The following is a 21,136-nucleotide window of genomic DNA, read 5'->3' as shown; positions in this document are numbered from 1 at the left end:
ACCTTCTTCCTGCAGTCCTTGTGACTACAGTGGCATCTGAACACCTGTGGGCTGCCCAGCCCTGCTCTCCAGCCCCCTGGAGCCCACTGCCATCCTGGGCCCTTCTCCTTGCCTTTGGTGGGGTGCTCCGTGTGGCCGCCTCTCGCGTCACTGCCCTTTTCACATGGATGTCCGTCCCCCCCGTGTCCGTCCCAGGGCAAGGACACTGTACCAATGACCTGTGTTGGACGCTTAGATCGCCCTGTGCTGCCCCTATGCCCAGCCACCTCAGTGTCCTGTCAGCAGCCCTCTTGGGCTGAGCTTGGGGACCGAATCCTGCTGTGACAGGGATGTGTGAGGGCTGCCAGAGAGAAAACAGCCCCTGGAGCCCTGGGCAGAGCTATGGGGCTTTAGGATCTAGACCCTGCCCAGCTCCCACACTGGCCCAGCCTGCAGGTGCAAGCCTGGGGCCCAGCCAGGGTGTTGGCCTGACCAAGCTGCAGAGCTGGTTTCCTGCGGTCTGAGCCCAGAGGACCGATGGCCCCAGGTGCCCTGGGGGAGGCCTGGCCAGGCCCAAGGAGCACCCCAAGCCCACCCCGCCCCGTGGCCGCCTTGGAGGAAGAAGCCAGCCTCTGCGTGTGCAGTAACAGCTTTACTCAGTGGTGGCCCCTCGCCCTTCCGCACTCAGGCAGGAAGAACCATTTCTCGGGACTGAAGCGGGCGCAGTGTGCGGTGGTGCCTGTGCGTTTCCCACACTGCTTCCTGGCAACTCACGTTTACAGTCAGCACTGCTGCGCGGCAGCTGCGCGGCAGCAGCACGGGAGCCCACGTCACCAGGGCCGGACCTGGGCACAGAGAGGCAGGGCTCCAGTATTTATATATTATACATATATATATATATATATATATATATATTTCATGTGTATACACAGATAGTTTTCTCTCTTGAAAGTATTAAAAAATTGATCAACCTTCATTCTATAAAAAATACCTACTCTACATGATAGAAAAATCTTTCCTTCAAGTTTACACTGATTTACACCCAACGCTTTCCCCAAAATGTACAATATGAGGCGACATCTTCAATCTTGGTGTGGAAAGGAGGCCGCAAGGACAGAGGGATGCAGGGCAGCACACGTGTGCACACGCGCACGCAATGGGGGCCTCCACCCACCTGGGAACGCCCGGGCAGGGCAGGCCCAGCGCCCCATGGCACGACTGCCCCTGGGTAGTCCGGGTGCTGGGAAGCGCCGGGCACAGGGCAGGAAGGCCTCCCACTCTGCCCAGAGTCCTTGGAGAGACCTCCCTGCCCCAGCCTCCTGTAGAATGCACCCTTGCGAAGAACAACGATTTGCAGAGGAAATGGGGTTCCAGACGTTCAGTTCTGGCCCAGGAAACGCGGACTTTACCCAGGGCAGCGACAATGTGTAGAGAGGGTGTGGGCTCCGGGAGGCCAGGTTAGGCCACACCTGTCGAGAAGCAGCACCTGCACCTGGGGGTTAGAGGGCGCCGGTGGCATCCACCTTGTCCAGGGAGAGTTCCACACGGTCAGAATCTCAAGTCCTGATTTCAGAGAGGAGGGTCCCAATGGCTCCTGCCCAGCCCCCACAGGGGCTACTGCAGCGAGGGCTGGACTGTGGTAGTGGCCGCAGGGCCTGGAGGATCCTGGACCCAAAGCTGGACTGCGGTGGCCCTGTCAGGTGGGGTGACAGCCTGAGCAGCTCAGAGAAAGCGGGTGGGGCCACAAGCCAACTACACCTTCCCATCCTTCCCACACCGCCACGCCCGGTGTGAGGGTCCAGGGGCCTGTACGCCATGCGGGAGTGGCCAGGCGTGGGCAGCACAGCGTCAGGGTGTGCGAGGCAAGCAGCACCCCCGGTGGGACCCGTCTTCTTCCTTCCTTTCTGATAGGGCTGGACAGCAGGAAGAGGAGCCCAGCCTGAGAAACTACCCGCATCTCTGCACAGAGAGGCTCTTGAGCCCATCACTGCTGAACAGAAGTGTGGACGTCCACATCAGGCTGACTCGGGGCTGGGAGGCTCTGGCCCCTGGGATGGTCAGTGCTGATGGAAGGCCCAACCAACCCTCACCCACTGTGGGCCCCAGCCCTGGGGGCTTCCCTTTCTCCCTCCCTTCTGCTCTTCCCTCTGCCCTTGCCCCTTCGGCAGCCCCAGTCTTCACTGGGCCCAGCCCAGCCGTGCAAGGGTTCCCTGCAAGCTCTGGGCTCAGTCGGCTGTGGGGCCTGTTGGTCTCAGCTCCTCAGGGTGTGTTGGGGCTACCCCAGGGTGCTGGTGAAGTCCTGAATCCAGCCTGGGCTGGGCCCTCCTGCCTCTACTTGACCTCCAGGATGGATGGGTTGGTCTCCATGATGGCCACGATGATCCTGTCGATGTAGTCCTGCAGGCGGAAGTTTATCTCTTCCTGCTTCTGGATTGCTTCCATGAGCTGTAGGGAGAACAAAGGGTCAGAACCCTGGTGCATGAGCCACAGCAAACAGGCCACGGACCACAATGCGCAGACCACAGCACACAGATCACACGCTACAGCACACAGACCATAGCAAACAGGCCACGGACCACAGTGCATAGAGCATAGCACATAGACCACACACTACAGTACACAGACCACAGCAAACAGGCCACAGAGCATAGCACATAGACCACATGCTACGGCCCGCAGACTACATGTCACAGCAAATAGACCACATGCTAGAACATGCAGGCCACAGCAAACAGACCACACGCTACAGCACACAGACATGCCACAGCGAACAGACCACAGGCGACAGCCTGCAGACAACAGTGTGCAGACTAGGGTGCATGACCTCATCCCGGGAGACGGAGCTGATCTCTGCGGCCAGGGACTCGGAGAAGGCGGTGGAGAAGAGGCTCTTGGCACCCTGGATGCTGAGGGTTATGATCTGTCCATTCAGCTCCTCGTTCTGCTCCTTAAGGCAGCGGTTGTCCTGGGGGGCACAACAGTGTCACTGCTGGGCCATGGCTCCTGCTGGTGGCTAAGCCAGGGCAGGACCTCCAGCGTGGACACTGGCCCTCCGTGTGCCCCCCTTCCCACCCAGCCTTCCGGAAGCTTCCATGGGGGTACGAGGGTGTGAGTGGCCCACACGTGCCACACCTGCTTCAGCCTGCGGACCTCCTGCTCCAGCTCGCTCTCCCTGGCGCGGCTGTGGTACTCCTGCAGGCCCATGCTGCTGCTGCGGCCCCGGCGCTGCTCCGCCTCCAGCTTGAAGAGCTGCAGGTGCTCCAGCTGCTTGCGGAGGTCCTCGATCAGCTGCAGGGCAACCGAGGGTGAGCACGGAGGGGCCACTGTCAGCCATCACATGGCTTTGGAACCTTGCTGGTCTGGCCACCATCTCTCGGGAGGACAGTGACACGTTTCCCAAAGCTGCCACGCACCAGCAGCTACGCCAGGAGCAACATGGCCGCGGGAACAAAGGGCTCCTCGCTGCTGCCCCCAGGGAGCAGGCTGCACCTGGCTGGGGTGAGAGCAGAGGAGCAGGCACAGGGAACTCACTCACCTCCTGGGTGGCCTCCTTGTCCCTCTGGAACTGATGCCTTTCCTGGCTTAGCCTGTCCCCCATCTTCCTCTTATTCGCCTGTTCCTCGCTGAGCCGAACTGTCAACTCTTCAATCTCATCCAGCAACTTCTGCTTCTCCTGCAAAGACAATACCCTGCATGGACACGCGTCACCTGCCCAACCCGTCTGTCCCCCAGGACGATCCGTCGGCTCCCTGATGTTGGTGTAGTGGCCCGGTGCTTAGAGTGCCGTGGGGCTGTCCTAGCCTTCCCACCAAGGCCACCCTGCCTCGTGGCTGAGGGGCACACCTCAGTGGTGGGGAGGCAGAAAAGACCCTTGCATGGACGGGACCTGACCCTGTGGCTGCAGGGTCCAGCCTGGCTCCTCTGGCTCAAGTGGTCTCAGAACATCCTCCAGTTTTGGAGATTTCCAGAAGACCCTTGGTGAGAAAGCAGGGGAGGGAGGCTTCTCAGTGAACCTTCTGGCACATGGGTGCCCCACGGTGCCCCCAGAGTCTGCCCCTCAGAGGACACCACTCCCTGGATTCAGACCCTCAGTCTAAGAGTGAACCTCGGGGCTCTGTGGATCCTAAAGCCAGGGGGGAACCGGAGGCCAGGCAAGGCCCAGTGTCTTCCAGCAAAGGGACAGTGACCTGAGCCCTGACCTGGCCTCGTTCCCTCACACACGGCACAGCTCCCTGGTCAGCAGCCGCACCCCACAGCGCACCTTGGCCACTGTGCTGACCCCCCGTCAGTGTGGAGAGCAGAGGGCCCAGTGCCCGTGGTCGCAGCGTGCTGGCAGCTCACCTCCTCCAGGCGCTCGATGCTGGCCTTCAGACAGGGCGTGCAGGACCGCAGCTCACTGTTCTCCTCATCCAACTGCTGCAGCCTGGACACAGAGCAGGGCTGGGGTCTGCTCCCCAGGAAACAGGCCTCCGCAGGGCCAAGCGGAACAGCGTCCCCAGGCAGCCTTGCTAGGCGCTGCCTCATGACCCACAGATGCCCCCCAGTGACCATGGCCAGTCTTTAGGTACCCCACCCCAGTCCACGAGGGCTTTTAAATACACTTTGGGTTTTGGGATAATTTTAAGCTTACAGAAAAGTTGCAGACACAGCAGAGAGTCTCCGGGGGCCTGCCCAGTTCTGTTGCCCCTAGTCCCGTCACTGAGGCACACCCAGGACACAGACACTGGGACATGCTGTTGATCAACAGCACACTCTGCGTTTCCCAGCAGTGCCCTTCCCACCCTATGCCCCCCGCCGCCCACAATGCACTCAGTCCTTGCGTCTCCTACGTCCCCTCTGGTCGCGACAGTCTCCCAGGCTTTCCTACTTTGTCACAACCCGACAGTTTGAGCAGCCCTGGTCATGCAGTTTGTAGAACTTTCCCCAAACCGTGTTTGTCTGCTATTTTCTTTTTGTTTGTTTTGTGTGGAGACAGAGTCTCATTCTGTCGCCCAGGCTGGAGTGCAGTGGCCTCATCACAGCTCTTGGGCTCAAGTGATCCTCCTGCCTCAGCCTCCCAAGTAGCTGGACTATAGGTGCCACCGCCATGCCTGGCTAGTTTTTCTATTTTTTGTAGAGACGGGATCTCCCTCTTGCTCAAGCTGGTCTCGAACTCCTGAGTTCAAATGATCCTCCCACCTCGGCCTCCCAAAGTGTTAGGATCACAGGTGTGAGGCGCCGCAGCTGGCCTGATGTTTTCTTGTGATTAGACAGGGGGAGGGGCCCTGCTGGCTGCACGTGAGGGCACCTGGCACCACACAACTCTCGTCTCCTGGCTGAGGTGTGTCTGTCGGGTGCCCTCTAACAAGTCACTGCTTTCCCACCCACTCTGTCCTCCGGACTCCTGTCACTGAGTCTTCTGCCCCATCGTTTATACCTCAGGTACAGATTTGTGTCACCACAGACTCAGGCACTTTTATACTCTGGGCAAGAGTCCAGGAGTCTCTTGACCAGCCTGTTGCTCAGATTGTCCCAGCTTTGGTCACTGGGAGCTTTCAGTAGGTCCCTGTGTCCCTTTGACCCTGCCCACCAGTGTGTACATGTGTTTTGCTCTAGTCTGAGCACCTCCTTGCTTTCTGGGACTGTAAGATACTCCAGGTGCAGCCCCAGCATTGGCCATTTCCCCAAGGAGCCTGGTTCCTTTCCGTAGTCCAGCTGTCCTCACCATCCTGTCACCCTGCCGTCCCTTCCAATTCACAGCATCTGGTGTGAGACGGCGACCTCCGGGCAGCACAGGGCTGGCAGAGGGAGGGCCTTTGGCTGCCCTGGACCCAGGAGGGGACTTTTCCTGCTTTGCAGAACCGACAGTGGCAGAGCATATCCACGCAACCCTTGCCCCGAGGACACCCCACTGGCCTCTGGTGGTCACCCCAGGAAGCAACAGGAGGCCAGCAGGGCCTAGAATGCAGTGGCACTGACTGGGTGCCTGAGGTGGGCAGGAGGCTTGCTCAGGAGAGGCAGTGACACCTGCCACGGCTGTGCCCCCATCTGACCCCACCCCGCAGCCCCAGTGGAAAGGTCCCAAAGGAGATGCCACCTGGGGCTGGCAGACAAGCAGCACACCTGCATTCTGCACCCACTCAACTGCACTGTGCCAAGGCCAGGAAACACACACTGTCCTGGCTGCCCCGGCTCCGTGTCCTAGGAGAGGGCACCATTGTGGCAGCAGGTAAGGCGGCCACCCTGTGCAGGTAACCCTGGCACAGCTCTCTGACTGTGGTCTCTTCCTGCCACCCACCTTTGAAAATGCCTAGGAGCTCTTCTCAGATAAGGTAAAAATGTATCACCCTACCTTTAAGAGCTGGAGAGGAACACAAGCTACAGAAGCCGAAATACTCTTATGAATATTTAAAGCCACTGAAATCGACAAGCGGTGCAGGCCCAGCTAAGCTGTGAGAAATAACTTCTCACCCTCATGACCCAGACGCACAGGAGTGCTGGGGAGTCAGAGATCACGCTAGGATGGGGCCCAGGCTCCTCTGCTAACAGACGTTCCCGTGACCTGCTGGCAGACACGTTTTAGAAACGTGAAGAACCACCCCTCGCAAGTGGGTCTGTGAGCGCACACTAGGCACCCACAGACAGAGCTGGGGGTCGCTCAGGCAGCACTTGGTGTAGCCTTCGTGCCTTTAGGATGTGTGTTATTGCAACAGTGTAGTCACTCCCCTCCTCGCCTTGAGTTTTCCCACTTTTTATGACTCATCTGAGGCTTATGCCTCCAGATGAGCATAAAGGTAATTTTGATAAGTTCCCTCGAAAAAAGCTTGCTATTTCGGTTGGGATACATCAGTAGGATGGACGCTTGGAGAAGCTGACACTCGCACAGGGTCAGGTCTTTGAACTCACATCTGTGGCCTTTAGGAGAGTTTTAAGGCTTTATCCACGTAGGTTTTCCAATTTTCCCAAAATTACGTTTATCCCTAGACTATGCACCCTTCTGGGGTGGGTGGGGCCGCTGCCCAGGAGGGTCACGCCCTACCTGGCCTGCAGGTTCTCGATCTCGATACTCTTCTCTCTCTCCATCTTACACAGGAGCTCCTTCTGCCTCCGGGTCTCTTCCAGGACCACCTCGCAGGCTCTCAGCTCCTGCTCCTTCAACTGCTCCTCCAGGGCGTTGGCTCTGGAAAGGCAAAGGGGAGGGGATGAGCCTGCTGCGAGGCCCTGGGGTGTGCAGTGGCTCCCGACTTCATCCTTTCTCCACCTGTGCCCAGGGAAGCTCCAGGACTTGAGGGCACTGTCTGCACTTCGGAGGAGGGACAGGGAGAGTGTCCCAGAGCCCTGGTCGGGGCAGTTCTGAAGCAGGGAACACGCCTCCCAAATGGTCTTGGGCCCCCACAATGAAGGTGCCCGGAGTGGCAGGGACAGTATCCCTGCACCCCCACCAAAGCCGACACCCACAGGCGCTGTCTGCTCCTGGTGGGGTGTGTGGACAGAAGCCCTGTCCAGAGGGCCCTAAGCCCGCCAGGTGCCCATCCCTGTGGCACTTGTCACTGACACTGGCTACACCTACAGCCACCAAACACAATGAGCAGCTTAGAGTCCAGACACATGGGGCTTTGGGGAAAAGCCAGAGAGCATCAGGGTCCAAGGTCCACAGTTCTTTCCAGAGAGTGAACATGTGATCCGACACGTGGAACATGGCAGCTGAACACCAAGGTACTGTAGTGTGCTGAGGGGCTAGTCTGGGCTTCAGCCGCAGCACAGCAGCTCACAACTTGTCTCCCAACAGCACACATGGGGCTCCCAGGTCCCGGCTGGGGCCACACCAGACCAAGGCCAGGTCTGGCTTGGCTGCTGGGCACATCTGGGCCCCAGAGGCTGCCATGGGGCCACAGCTGGAGGGAGTCCACTCTGCTCCCAGGCCCCTCCAGGTCACCTCACAGCAGTTAGTGAGACCAGGGGGAAAAGGGAACATTCCCAAGAGGACCCTGAAACCTTGGCCCCTTCCTAGACCATCAAAACCACCTACAGGAGACGGGAGTTGATTATCCCAGGAAAAAGGGCAACAGGCCCTGCTCACGGACATAGCAAAGCCCACACCTGCAAGCCCTGTCTGTGCACACGGAGCCTCTCATCCCCTCTTCAGTGCCTCACACCTAAGAGTGAACCGACGGCCAAAGCCACCAGACACACGGGAACGCTTCCAATGCTCAGTGGCCAGAGCAGACGTAAAAGCCCTCAGGGAGCACACCCTGTGAGAAACGGCAGGGAGAAGCCTGTAACTGACATTCTCTGAGAGCCAGGACAGCACATCCGTGAGTTAAAGCAGCATGTTGTAGAAGGATAATTATCAAAAAGTACCTCTCAGAAATTAAAAATATGGGAAGAACAATTTAAAAATCCAGTATAAGAGTTGAAGGAGAAAATTTAGGATATTATGTAGAAAAAGAACATAAAGACAAAGAGACTGAGAAAGCAAAAGAAACTGAGAGGAAAGGTCCAGAACTCCACCGTGTGCTCAGTAACAGCGGGACAGGAAGGGACTGCACAGAGCAGTATTCCAGAACCTTCCTGAGGCTGAAGGACACACTTTCCAGATTTTAGGGCTGGCAACCGGGTGCACAGCATGGAAAACAGTAGAAGATCGTCACCGAGTACCCAGGGTGGGACATACACGTTACACAGAGAACAGCAGGGACTGGCAGCAGCCTGGGGTGGAAGCTACTGGAGCAAGTCCTCAAATGCTCAGGGAATCCGACTTCGGACCTAGGATTTTACACCCAGCTAAACTGTAATTGGAGGCTGGGGTGGGGAGAATAAACATATTTTCAGACATGCGGGTCTCAAAGGACTTGGCCCCTATATACCCTTTTCCAGGTCCCTATCAGGGGATGGTCTCAGAAAATGAATATGCAAAAAAAAGAAAAAATGTGGGCTCCAGAAAATAAAGAACCAAACACAGCAGAAAGCATGCAGAATTCCTAGGGTGGTGGTGAATGGAAGAAAGCCGTGCAGCAGGGCTAGAGAGCAACTAGCTCAGAGTGGGGCAGTCGTTTAAAGACGGGAACACCAAGAAACAGCAGCACAAACACGTTGCTCAGGAGAACTGACTGGGGCTGAGCCTGGGGCTAAGGCCTGGCAGAGGGCTGACAGGAAGCAGGAGAGTAGATGTCACGCCACACCCACAAGGGTAACTAACACACACATCAGACTAGAGATTCTAGAACAGAATCTTGACCTTCAGCTCAAGAAGACAAGGAGGCAGTAGCAATGGTCTCTGGAGATGCAGCGTACACTTAACGCACCGCTGGAACCCAAGCCCCTTCATGGCCGTGGCTGGCACCTCCCGCCTGCTCTGCAGCAAGGGCTGGTGGCAAGCGCTGCCCTGGTAAGAGTCCCAGAGAGTGGGCAGCTGCCAAGCCCAGGGTCTCCACTCCACAAGAGAACCAGTTTTCCCTTTGTTAAAATGTGCAGGTTATGCCTACAGCAAGACGCATTCTATGTTTACAGGGCAGACACCTCCTGGAGCTGAAGGACAGGTTATGAACGTTAATTTGCAGGATGATAACGCCGAGGCAGGAGTCAAATGTCCTCTGTGGCAGGACTGCCTGGGTCACATTACGAGTGCCCTGATGCCAACACAAGTGCATGTGGGCCTGTGTCCAGCGCTGTGCAGAGCTCCCAGTCCAGCCACTCAGGTACAGGATGAGGAAGCTGAGGCACAGAAGGTCCGAGCCCCGGCCGGAGGCTGCAGAGGCGCCAGGAGGTAGTCCAGGCGGCCAGGCCAGGACAGAGGCTCAGAAGAAGACCCCTTCTGCAGATTCCACAAGTGCCTCCCAGGCCTCCCTGCTGCCTCTGCCCCCAGAAGGCTGTCTGTGCTCCCACAGTGCCCAACTCCCCTGGCACACCTGGAGAGCCGATTCCCCGGGCCAAGCTCATCCTAGTCCGCACCAGAAACGTCACTGCACACTGGTGCTGGTCTGAAAATTATACAGCGCTCTAAGAAAAGTCTGCAAATAGGACTGGCGAGAGCAGCCTCTCCTCTTCCTGCAAACACAACAGCTACACTGTTTCCTCCCCAGCACTCTTCCAGCAGTCTGGGGGGCCCATTCCCTCACTAATGTAGCAGTTTCCACTCGCTTCATTCTCTGCCGCTAAGAACTTCTACAACCCACATTCAAGGATAGTTTCAGCCCCTGCGTAGACACCATTAAAGTCCCTGCTCCTCCGGTGCACAGGCCTGGGGCTGCCCCTCGTACCCAGTGCCTCCACCTGCTGTCTCCGAGGCCCTGGGCAATCACCTGAGCTCCCTGAGCCTCGGTTTCCTCATCTGTGAAATGCAGACAGCAGCAGTACCTGCCTCCCCAGGAGACTGTAAGGACGGGAGAGATCACGTCACAGAGCAGACGCCCCATCCGGGGACAAGTGCCCACAGCTGGGAGTATTTCTTCAGGATGGGTCTGTGGGGTCTTGGGACACGGGGTTGCAACCTGGAGGACCCTGATGGTGACTGCTAACTGGCTGCAGGTGGCCCTCCACCCCATCCTGTGAGGACTCCCAGGGTCAACAGAGACCTGGCTGAGAAAGGCTCTGCTCTGGGCACAGCACACCCAGCAGTGTGACGAGGAGCATGACATCTCCTTGTGGCTCCACTCCACGCCTCCCCCACTGCTTGTCGGCTAAGCGTCAGGTCCCGATTCCCTGCTGCCAGCCCTCCTCTGTGCGGGTGCAGGTGCCAGCTGTTCCTGGGACGTGAGGCAGTGCTGTCTCCTGGCTTCTCCTCTGGGCCCCACGTGTGTCTAGGGCTCACAGACGTGGCCAGTGGAGAGCACTGAGTCAGCCTGCCTCAGCCAGCTGCCGCAAGTGCACAGCTAGGCAACCCCACCGCTCCCAGCACAGAGCAAATGTGCAGCTCAAGGTGAGAGCCACACTCTGCGCGGTGGCCACGACCTGCTCTGTGTGGTACAGAGAGTCAAACGGGGACGAGAGTGGCACAGTAATAGGAGTGCGCAGGCGGCACCAAACCACAGACCCCAGTTCCCGCCCCAGGCTCACCTGTGTACTATGTACGGGTTTCCCGCCCCAGGCTCACCTGTGCACCAGTTGCAGGTTCTCCTGCCGCAGACGGCTGTGCTGCTCACCGGTGGCCGCGGTGTCCTTCTCCAGCTCCAGCACTCGCCTTTCCAGGAAGACGACCTTGGCAACGAGACCACAGCTTGAGGTCAAGTGGAAGGCAGCGGAGGCTGTGCCCAGGGAGCCACCTGGTAGGCAGCACGGGGGACCCTCCGAGCACTGGCACAGAATCGGACCCACCCGGCTAAGCTGGGGCTGGCTCTAACTCATGTTTGGAGACTGTCCCATAAACCCACTGCAGTGCGGCTCCCCACGGAACGAGGGTTTGGGGAGCAATGTCGCCGACAGCTCCAGCACACACATCACTGGGAGTTCTGAGGCCTGGGGGCAGAAGAGGCCCTTTGGGCTGATGGTCACCTGGGGCAGCAAGGCCCAGGCCCCAGCCCACACACAGGTGGGGGCTCAGCTCTGTAGACCCGGCCAACGAAGGCGGCCATGTTCCCATGGCTATGAGGGACAGAAAGGCCCGGGACTCAGTCCTTCCCTCGGGGAGCTCACAACAGATGAGACAGACACCCACAAAGTGGGAGGAGGAGTGAAGGCAAGCAGAGGAAGGCAGAGTCTGAGATGAGAAATGTCATAGGGAAGGGGTTACAGCAGGAAGTTAGACAGGGCTGAAGGAGGAGGCAGGGGGTGCAGGGGCACAGGAGGAGGCGGGGGGGGTTGCTGCCACCTTCCCTTCATGGGGGTCAAGTGGTTCCTTGAGAAGCAGATCCTATCACAGAGGCTGCCCTGCCTCCAGGTGTAACCCACTCAAGCGAAGCTCAGGGAAGAGCCCATTCCTTATGTTGGTGGCTCTACCATCCCTGCAGGCCAAGATGCTCGTCTCCCACACCTGAAGGCTCAGATCCTGCCTGCAAGGGCCTGGTGAACTGAATCTCTGGGGTCCCCATGATGCTGCCAGCATCGACCTGCTCCTCCTGAACCAACTCAGGGAACAAAGGATCACACACGCTGAGGTGCCTCTCGCGGCCATTCACTGCCTCTTCGTGTTCGACACAAAGTGCTTTCTTATGCCATGGCCGCTACAGCCCTAGAGGAAACTTGCTACGGAATGTCAGGGCTGATGGGTGGTCTCATGAGCCCCATGGCCCCCCTGCCACCTCCTGCTGTGCTGTCCTAATAAGGTTCATCTGATGCTCCAAACTCGCCTCTCAGCTCACACGGCAGCACATCGGGCCAAGCTGCTCGGACAGTGGCTGTTCTCTCCATGCTGCTCCCTGCCCTCTGCGTGGGGCCCTCCAGCCGCCCGGGGCCTACCTTGTCAGCAATGTCCTCCTCTGGGCCCTCCACGAACTCGGTGGGAGGGTCCTCTAGGGCCTCCATGGTCAGGGCCCCTGACTGGTGCAGGTACCTATGGCAAAGAAATAGCAGCAGAGGAAAGGGAAAAAACCAAAGGACAAGCTCTTTAAACACGAGTGTTTCCAAGTCAATCTGAAAAGCAGACAACAGCATCGCACAGGTTCGGGCCCCCCCTGCTCTGGGGAGGTCACCTCCCGACCAAAGCACTAAACAAAGGGGTGTCCTGGGCCCGAAGCCTTTACCAAGGGGCTGGGAGCAGGCAGGTCCGACTGTGTGGTCCGAGTTCTCCTGGCGCTCTTTGGAGCCTGATGTGGAACACGACCTTGTTCCCCGCCAGCTAATGGGATGAGAGTACTTTGTACTCAGTGCAATAAAACACAATGTTGTTCTCCACCGCGATATGAAATGATCTCGTCTTCCACCACAGGCCCACGAAACATTCATTCAGGATCTTGACTTGAATGCACACGCATCACCTCTGCACACTGTCGATGCCTGATTTTCAAAGGTACTCTCGTGGCAGTGACAGCAAGGGACCTGAGGAAGGTGTGGATCCCAGAAGCCTCACTCAGGGTCACACTCAGAGCCTAGTCCACCCCCGCTGGAAAGCACACGGGCACCTATGTTCTCTGTGGCACCAGCTCCTGCCGCCGTGACAGGTACTGCCCAGCCCGTGGCTCAGAGGAGCCACGTGACCTTGCAGTCTTGCATAAGCCCCCGGGGGCCCCACACGCTGCAGCCTTAGGGCAGGAGCTGCTCGTCCACTGCTGGTGCCTCCTTAGCAGGTGCTCAGTAAACACATGTTCATAGTTACCACGAGTTTAAACTAACATCACTAGTTGTGGCAAATCTATATCCACCCTAATTTGCCTGCAGTACATAAAGCTCTCAGAGTATTTGTACAGAAGTGCCAACAGCAAGTGTGCATGTTGAGTTTCTTTTTCTTTTTTAAAGACAGAGTCTCACTCTTTCACCAGGGCTAGAGTGTAGTGGCGTGATCATAGCTCACAGCAACCTCAAACTCCTGGGGGATCAAGGGATCCTCCTGCCTCAGCCCCTGGGTAGCTGGGACTACAGGTTAGCACCATAGTGCCTGGCTTATTTTTCTATTTTTAGTAGAGATGGGGTCTTGCTCTTACTCAGGCTGGTCTCGAACTCCAGAGCTCAAGCGATCCTCCCGCCTCAGACTCTTGGAGCGTTAGGATTCCAGGTGTGAGCCACTGTGCCAGGCCCATGTTTAGTTTCTTATCACACCCTGGGAGCCTCAGGACCGAGCCAGGCTCCACGCCGGACAGCCTTATGCTCAGAGCTGTGTGACCCTGACAAAGCATGGACCCTCTCTGAGCCTTCCTCTCCTATGAAATGGGGATCTGCAGGCAATTATGAGGTTTAAACCGAGTCATGCATATAAACAGCTTTGCTAAGGACAAAACACAAGGTAAGAGTTCAATAAAATGCTAATAAAAATTACATTGAAAATTTCTGTATTTTCAAGTATATGAAATTCTATTTCCTTTTTAGTACCAACTGAGCTTGTACATTTGCTCTTTTTTTTCCTACAAATATTCTAAGGAGGTGGGAATATCTCCACCCCTGGGACTACATGTCCCATGAACGTGCACTCAGGACACACTGGTGCTGTCTGGGGCTCGGTCTGTGGCTCTCACCACATTCTCAAAAGGGTGCTGATGATGGGTGTGTTCTTGGCCAACTGCTGCTTTTTTTTTTCTTTCTTTTTTGTAACAGAGTCTTGCTCTGTCACTAGAACTAGAGTGCAGTGTCATCATCATAGCTCACTGCAACCTCAAACTCCTGGGCTCAAGCGATCCTCCTGTGTCAGCCTCTTGAGTAGCTGGAAACTACAGGCACCACCATCATGCCTGGCTAAGTTTTCTATTTTTTGTATAGACAGGGTCTTGCTCTTGCTCAGGCTGGTCTTGAACTCCTGACCTCAAGCAATTTTCCTGCCTCGGCCCTCAGAGTGCTAGGATTATAGACGTGAGCCACTGCCCGGCCCATTGCTGCTCTTAAACACCTGTGGCCTTGACTCCAAACATGATGCCACCCCCAGGGCAGGAAGCTGCCTACCCCAGGTCCCAGAGGCCACCCTGAGGAGGGCTGTGGCCTGGGGCCTATTGTCACTTCTGAGCCTTACTAGAGGCTCAGGCACTTCTAAGGGTGACCCAGGGATGGGAGGACGTGCCCACCCCTAAGCACCCAACATGCGGCCTAGCACGTGGCCACCCAGGAACGTCCTTAGAACGGTGAGCTGGGGGATGTTTACATAAACCCACCAGAAAGGGACAATTCTTCAGCCATCCACCCCACTTGGGAGACCCTGCCCCTAAGGAGAGGGAGCTGTGGAAATGCCTAATCCACCCAGAGGGAGGCAAGTAGAGTCCGGCAGGTGAACAAGGCACTAGGACCCCTGAGACCTGCCTCCCACCCCAGGGACAGGGCTGTGGGGCCCCTGGTGCTTCCTCCTGCCCTGGCTGGGGCCAGCTCTGCCAGAGCCATGGGCTCCCTGCACACGCAGCTGACCTGGGCGCGCCACTTCCATCTCACAGACAGGGAGAAACAACGCTTAGAGAGGTTGGGGATGTAGTCAGGTCACAGAAGCTGCAACTGGTGACTGCAAAACCCACCATCGCAGCAACAATGCACATGCAAAGGGCTGAAAACTATGAAAAGTGAATTATGACAGTTATTTCATGTTTCCTTAGAACTCTGGTGGCAGATTTAGGGCAAAATGGCAGCAGATTAAAATTAAGTTCTAGAGGGTGTTTCAAAGGAACAAGCAGATACAAAGCCCCAACAGCCAGCCCCAGGGTCTGTCCGCGCCCTAGGCGTGGGAGGCCGCAAGACGATGACTCAGCCAGGTTGTCACCTTCCTTTCCCAAGCTGTGGCCTGTCTGGGGTAAGAGACAGGCTGGAAGAGAGAAGGAAGGTGATGCTGAAACTGCACCTGAAGCGTCCTTGGGAATCTCTACCCTACTCCGCAGAGCTTGATGCTCTTCTAAAAGGGGTGAGCAAGAAAACCACCAGAGGACATGGTGCGATGACAGTCACCTCGGCTTCCTCTGGAGCCTGAGCCCTTGAGAGGGCGGGGGGAAACAGAAAACAAGGGGTTTCCATCCCCAAGGTCACAGAGCAGAAGAGGAGATGGCACCGGACACTGGGCAGCAGAGGACGAGGGACATGCAGACCAGAGAGCCAGAGCCCTCCGGAGAGCCCAGGAGAACTGGAACCTGAGCGCACAGAAGCCAAGACGAGGGTGGACGGAGGCTGTGCGAGGGACAGTCACCACCACACCTGGAGACCAGGGCGGGAGGCCCTGACACACGGGCCACAAACAAGAAAGGAAACCACAGTCTGGGAACCCAATGGTGGGCAGGCCGCAGCCCAGGAGCGCCAGCTGTCAGGCGGGACTCTGGCTGGAGAAGAGACCTGGGCCTGTCCCACCACACGCCCACCAGAGGCCAACCGCGGGCTGTGGGCACTCACTCCAACACAATGGTACCCCCAGACGCCCAAGGGGAAACCTCTGACAGGAAGCACGGGGCCCGGCAGGGAACCCCAGAGACAACCACAGGAGAAGGTTCAGAAACACACAGGGCTTCAGTGGTAGGCTGCTGTGAAAAAGAAAATTCAGTGATTTTTTTGAGACAGGGTCTCACTCTGTTGCCTGGGCTTGAGTATAGTGGTGTTGTCATAGCTCACTGCAAACTCACACTCCTGGGCTCATGCCCTCCTCCCGCCGCAGCCTCCCGAGTAGCTGGACTACAGGTGTGCGCCACCATGCCTGGCTAATTTTTAATTTTTTTTTTTTTTTTTAATTTTTGCCCAGGCTCATCTCGAACTCCAGGCCTCAACCTCCCACCTGGGCTCCCAAAGTGCTAGGATGACAGCATGAGCCACCACGCCCAGCCAAGAAAATAATTTAAAAGAATGTACAGGGAGGTGCAAAAGACGGAGCTGGGACCCTGCCCCAGAAAGTGAAGCAAGCAGCGCGAGGGTCCACCTGCGCCCCTGGCACCAGCCACGCCAAGAGTTCCAGAAAGAAGGAAGAGGAGGCGTAAAACTGTCAAAGACACAGGTCAAGAAAAGTTCCAGAATTAAGGGGCACCAGCTTCCAGATGGAAAAGACACGTTCTTCGTTTTGCCCAGCAAAATTAATGAAAAACAAGGATTGGAAACAAGATTTATCATAAAATTTCTGAACTTTAAGGACAAGGAAATCATTTTAAAAGCTTCCAGCAAGCTGAGTGTGGTGGCGCACGCCTGCAGTCCCAGCTACTGGGAGGCTGAGGCAGGAGGCTCACTCGAGCCCAGAAGTTCAGGGCTACGATGCCCTATGATCGTGCTCACGAACAGCCACTGCACTCCAGCGGGGCCACACAGTGACCCCCCACTCTCAAAAAAAAAACCATCCAGGGAGGGAAAAATAGTCACAAAGAAAACAAATCAGAAGGCATTAAACCTCTCAGTAGCAACTCCAGTACTAGGAGATAATGAATAATGCCTTCAAAATGTCTAAAGCAAAATTATTTATGATCTACAATTCTACACCAATCCAAAATGTAAAAGTAAAGTAACTACCAAAGTCTCAAAAAATTTATCCCCTGGGGTACCTTTTTTCTCCAGAAGCGCAGGAAGACGTGCTAGACAAAAAATGGAGGCGAAAAAAACCCAAGGAGGCAGACGGGTCAGGGAGCTGGAGGATTCAACCCCGGAAACAAAGCAGCTCAGCGGCTGTGAGGGAGACCACCCAGGATGACACCTGTGAAGCCTAATAGCACCCTGCGCAAAGAGGTGGAAAGGAATATTCCAGAACAAGCCAGAGAGGAATCTCGTGCCCTGCTGCAGTGAAGCCAGGACCATGACTCGAGATCAAGCCAGTGAAGGCGTGGAGGCCATCGCCAATTCTGGAGGCAGCACGGCTGGTCCCAAGAAGGGCACGCAGTGGGTGCAGCGCACAGCTCCTTGAAGGGCACGGGCCCTGGCGAGCCCTGGGTGCTGGTCTCAGTGACAACGGGCAGGGGGCAGGGGAAGGTGCACGGCCACCTTCCAGGCGGGAAGCCTGCAGAGTATTCACAGCTGCAAATGAAGAAATGGTCCTGAGGAATCAGAGTTAGGCCCAGCCCCTCGACTTCGACTCGCCTTGGGGATGAGCAGAGGACTGGGAGGGCACGGGCTTGGCGGGAGGCCCCAGAGCCTGGGCCCCTGCTGGGCCTCCACCTCACGCTAACCTACAGCAGACATTGGGGGGCCCGTCCAGACCTCACAGTGAACACACAACGGAGCAGGACAGACACCACAAGCTTTCAACACACACTTCCTGGTCCCAGGTCCAGGTCCAAATCCACAGCCCTGGGAATTCTGTTCACAGCCCATTCCCTCAAAATACTCAGTCCCAAACCATGAAAAGAAACTTTAAAAAGTTTTTTTAAAATGCCTTGGAAAGGAATATTTTCTAAAATGATCTCTTGAAAACTATGGTGAGTCATACATTTCAGAAGAACATTGTTCAATAAGTAATCGAGGATCTGCCTACCTTGCCACCTTCTTGCTGGAGAGCCGCTTTGCTGGACTGTGCAAAAACCAAAATAAACAGGAAAATCGTGTCAGAGAACAGAGAGGAACAGGAGGAGACAGGAAACTCAGGCTACAGAGATATGGGATGGGGTGGCTTTTCCATGCTCAGTCGTGCAGCACCCCCAGGCAGGCTCCGTGCACAGAAAGCCACTCAGCAGAACAGGCAAGGATACCGCACAACATTGGGGGCTCGGCCAAGGCCTCTGCAAGTCCCAAAGAAATTTCCAGGAGGCCATGCCAGACCTCAATTCAGAGGTCCACAGCACCTAGACCCAGCCAGCACCTAGACCTGCCAGGTGGCTGCACCAGGTCTGAGCCATGGGCTGACGCTACGTCCCAGATGCTTCTGAAGCAATGTTACCCCCCAAACTCTTGGCCAACGGATGCCCCCACGTGAAACAGGACACGGGCTCATCTGCAGCAGGAAAGTTTGTTGTTAGTTCCAACTTAGGCGCTGATACTTCACACTCTAAACATCCGCCTGGGCAGTGACTTGAGAAGCCGTTCCTGCTGCCATTTCAGGGCAGTAAATGTGGCTAATTACACACCGTCTGTCTGACTCAGCCATCTGCTATGGCAAAAAGGGCCAAACTTACCTTATCTCTCATTTCCAAATTCCGGTGTTTTATATTTTCCAATTTAACTGCTAAACCATTAGCCTCAGCTGGCAAGAAGACAAACTTATTCTCCCCAAGCACGAGAACCGTCGCTGCTCTTCAACTCACGGGAGCCAGACAGGCCACCTTCTTCCTCCACTTCCTTAACCCAGACACACCTATTATTTTCTTCCAAGGATCGGGCAGAAACCCTATCTGGGGAGAAACACACGCTGTGCCAGTCATCAGTGTGTTGCCTCTCAGCTCCAGCTCTTCCTTTTGGCTCGTTCTGTGGGAGTGCAGCCGGGCCCTCTGCGTGCATTTCCTCGATGGGGTTGGCTGTTCGTGGAGGGTGCTGGAGAGGGACCTGCCAGAAAGAGGGGTTTGCTCCTGGCTGCAGGGTGCTCCTCGACAGGATCCTGCAGCATGTGCCGCCTCCCCTCGGCTTCCCTGGCACCAGCTCTCGGGCAGTTCTGCGGTGCAGTGCCAGAGGGTGGTGTTCCAGCAAGCTCTAGAAGGTGAGCCCAGCCAGTCTTGACACGCAGCACCACGGTGATGTCTCTGCCACCCAGGGTGCCACAGCTGAGCCATCCCCTGCAGGCTGGGGGGCAGCCTGGGTGGGGAGTGGCTCTCTCTGGGGTGCTCCCCACAGCCCTCAGGGCGGGGCTGCTGCTATGTACTCCTCAGAGTTCTCTTCGCTCGTCCCAGGCGACCCTCGTTAGTCCAGTCCTGTGATCCTTTACCTTAAACTCTCTTGTTCAAATGACGGTGTGGCTCCTCTTCTGACTGGCCCTGACTAAAAACGTGTATTTTAATACAAATCTAATTTTATCTTAGTATCGCTGACACTCCCTAAAACTACTAGAACAGGACAGACTGGCTACTCAGTTCACCTATTGGCCTCTTGGGGACCAGACGGCAGTGACGAGGTCTGTACTGGACACAGAGTCTGGGCAAAGCAGACGTCTCAGTCTCTACACGTTTGCTCTGACAGAGGACCCAGGCTCCTGGAAACATGGCCGCCGTTGGTATGCTCTGCAGCCCACCAGGCAGACGTCACACCTGACATCACAGCTTCTGCGTATGGTCTGGAGGACTAAGTCACCTTTTACTACCCACCAAGAACAACCAAGTAAGTTTTTTTAGGCAATTCCATGGAAACCAGGAGGCAAGATTCAAATCTCCTTAACTGACTGTTTAGGGAGAAATTTTCTGAGAGCTGCGTGTGTGATTACACTGGATTTAATGGCACACGAACCCACCTTGGTGGTGTCTTTCTTAGGGAAAGAGGGGCCTGGGGCTGCACGTAGGGCCCCTGAACGTGCTCAGCCGCATCCTAGTCCCCTCTCTGCCCCACAGAGCCCAGCAGAGGCAACCATGGCCATCTTGGGGCAGGTTCTCAATGTGGGAAAAGATCACTTCTATGCCAACAGTCCTCAGAGAATGAGATGAGACATGTGTCTTTGTGTTTACTCTAAAATACAGGATGACAGACCTGTACTCAAGCCCACTTGGCCGAGGGCACGTCTGCATGGGAAGAACAAACAGCTCTTCACCAACTAGGTGGAGCCGCCTTTCCCAGGCACTGAACACCGCGCTGCACATACACAGGAGGTAAAACCGGTTTCCCCTAAAATAGATGCCAGCAGACCTTTGGGATACCAGATGCCAGACTGACTCACGTCTCCAGGAAGGCCCCTCAGAAAGCACTTCTGGCTTCTCGCCAACACTGCCAAGATGTCCTGGTGCAAATGCCAAGGCCCTGCCCATCCTCTGCACCTGACTGGGCATTTGCTGGTGGCCTTGTGTTTTGTAGTATTGCACGGGACGTGACATTAAACGTGCCAGCACTGGAACTACAGGCAGGTCCAACAGGCTGTCAGCAGTGAGGGTCTGCTGAACAGAATGAGCCAGCCTCGGCCGAAGCCCCAGGAGGTGGGGCAGATGTGCAGGCAGGCTCCCTGTGACAGGTAAGCAGCTTCCAAAAAGAACTCCAAATGTGCTGAGACCGTCAGGACGGTTCACCTTTCCGCTGCCTGTCATGAACCCTCCCACCAGGCCAAGCCCCTTCTTCCAGGAAGCCGCCCTGCAGCCCACAGCACTTCTGCCCAGCACGGCCTGACCCAGGCTGGACGGGGTCCAGGGATGCAGACGGGAGCTGAGGGCTTGTACGCCAACCGCACCGGGGCTGGAGGACACAGACAGAAAGGGGACTGCCGGGGCGGGAGGCAGCCGGCACACCACGCTGGATCCCAGGCACCCATTTTTTTTTTTGAGACAGAGTCTCACTCTTTTGCCCGGGCTAGACTGAGTGCTGTGGCGTCAGCCTAGCTCACAGCAACCTCAAACTCCTGGGCTCAAGCGATCCTTCTGCCTCAGCCTCCTGAGTAGCTGGGACTACAGGCATGCACCACCATGCCCGGCCAATTTTTTCTATATATTTTTAGTTGTCCGATTAATTTCTTTCTATTTTTAGTAGAGACGGGGTCTCGCTCTTGCTCAGGCTGGTTTCGAACTCCTGAGCTCAAACAATCCACCTGCCTCGGCCTCCC

At 56.4% G+C, this 21,136-nt stretch overlaps 1 protein-coding gene across 1 annotated transcript in view; it reads right to left on the bottom strand.

Annotated features, from left to right (window-relative positions):
• Nucleotides 1-941: 941 nt before the first annotated feature.
• The window catches only part of RAB11FIP3 (RAB11 family interacting protein 3 (class II)), an 86,904-nt gene continuing 66,709 nt past the window's right edge, over nucleotides 942-21,136 (bottom strand). Inside the window, exons 7-15 of the mRNA XM_012659631.1 lie at nucleotides 17,948-17,983; nucleotides 12,352-12,445; nucleotides 11,051-11,154; nucleotides 6,998-7,138; nucleotides 4,321-4,402; nucleotides 3,515-3,652; nucleotides 3,112-3,267; nucleotides 2,804-2,944; nucleotides 942-2,424 (exon numbers count right to left, since the gene is read on the bottom strand). Coding sequence (XP_012515085.1) covers nucleotides 2,311-2,424; nucleotides 2,804-2,944; nucleotides 3,112-3,267; nucleotides 3,515-3,652; nucleotides 4,321-4,402; nucleotides 6,998-7,138; nucleotides 11,051-11,154; nucleotides 12,352-12,445; nucleotides 17,948-17,983 — 1,006 coding nt within the window. The 3' untranslated portion in view covers nucleotides 942-2,310. The remainder of the gene's footprint in view (nucleotides 2,425-2,803; nucleotides 2,945-3,111; nucleotides 3,268-3,514; nucleotides 3,653-4,320; nucleotides 4,403-6,997; nucleotides 7,139-11,050; nucleotides 11,155-12,351; nucleotides 12,446-17,947; nucleotides 17,984-21,136) is intronic.

Source organism: Propithecus coquereli, unplaced genomic scaffold, assembly GCF_000956105.1.
Source record: "Propithecus coquereli isolate 6110/MARCELLA unplaced genomic scaffold, Pcoq_1.0 Scaffold621, whole genome shotgun sequence".
Taxonomy (NCBI): Eukaryota; Metazoa; Chordata; class Mammalia; order Primates; family Indriidae; genus Propithecus; species Propithecus coquereli.
Note: the sequence above shows the minus strand (reverse complement) of the source record. Positions and strands in the feature narration are given on the sequence as shown.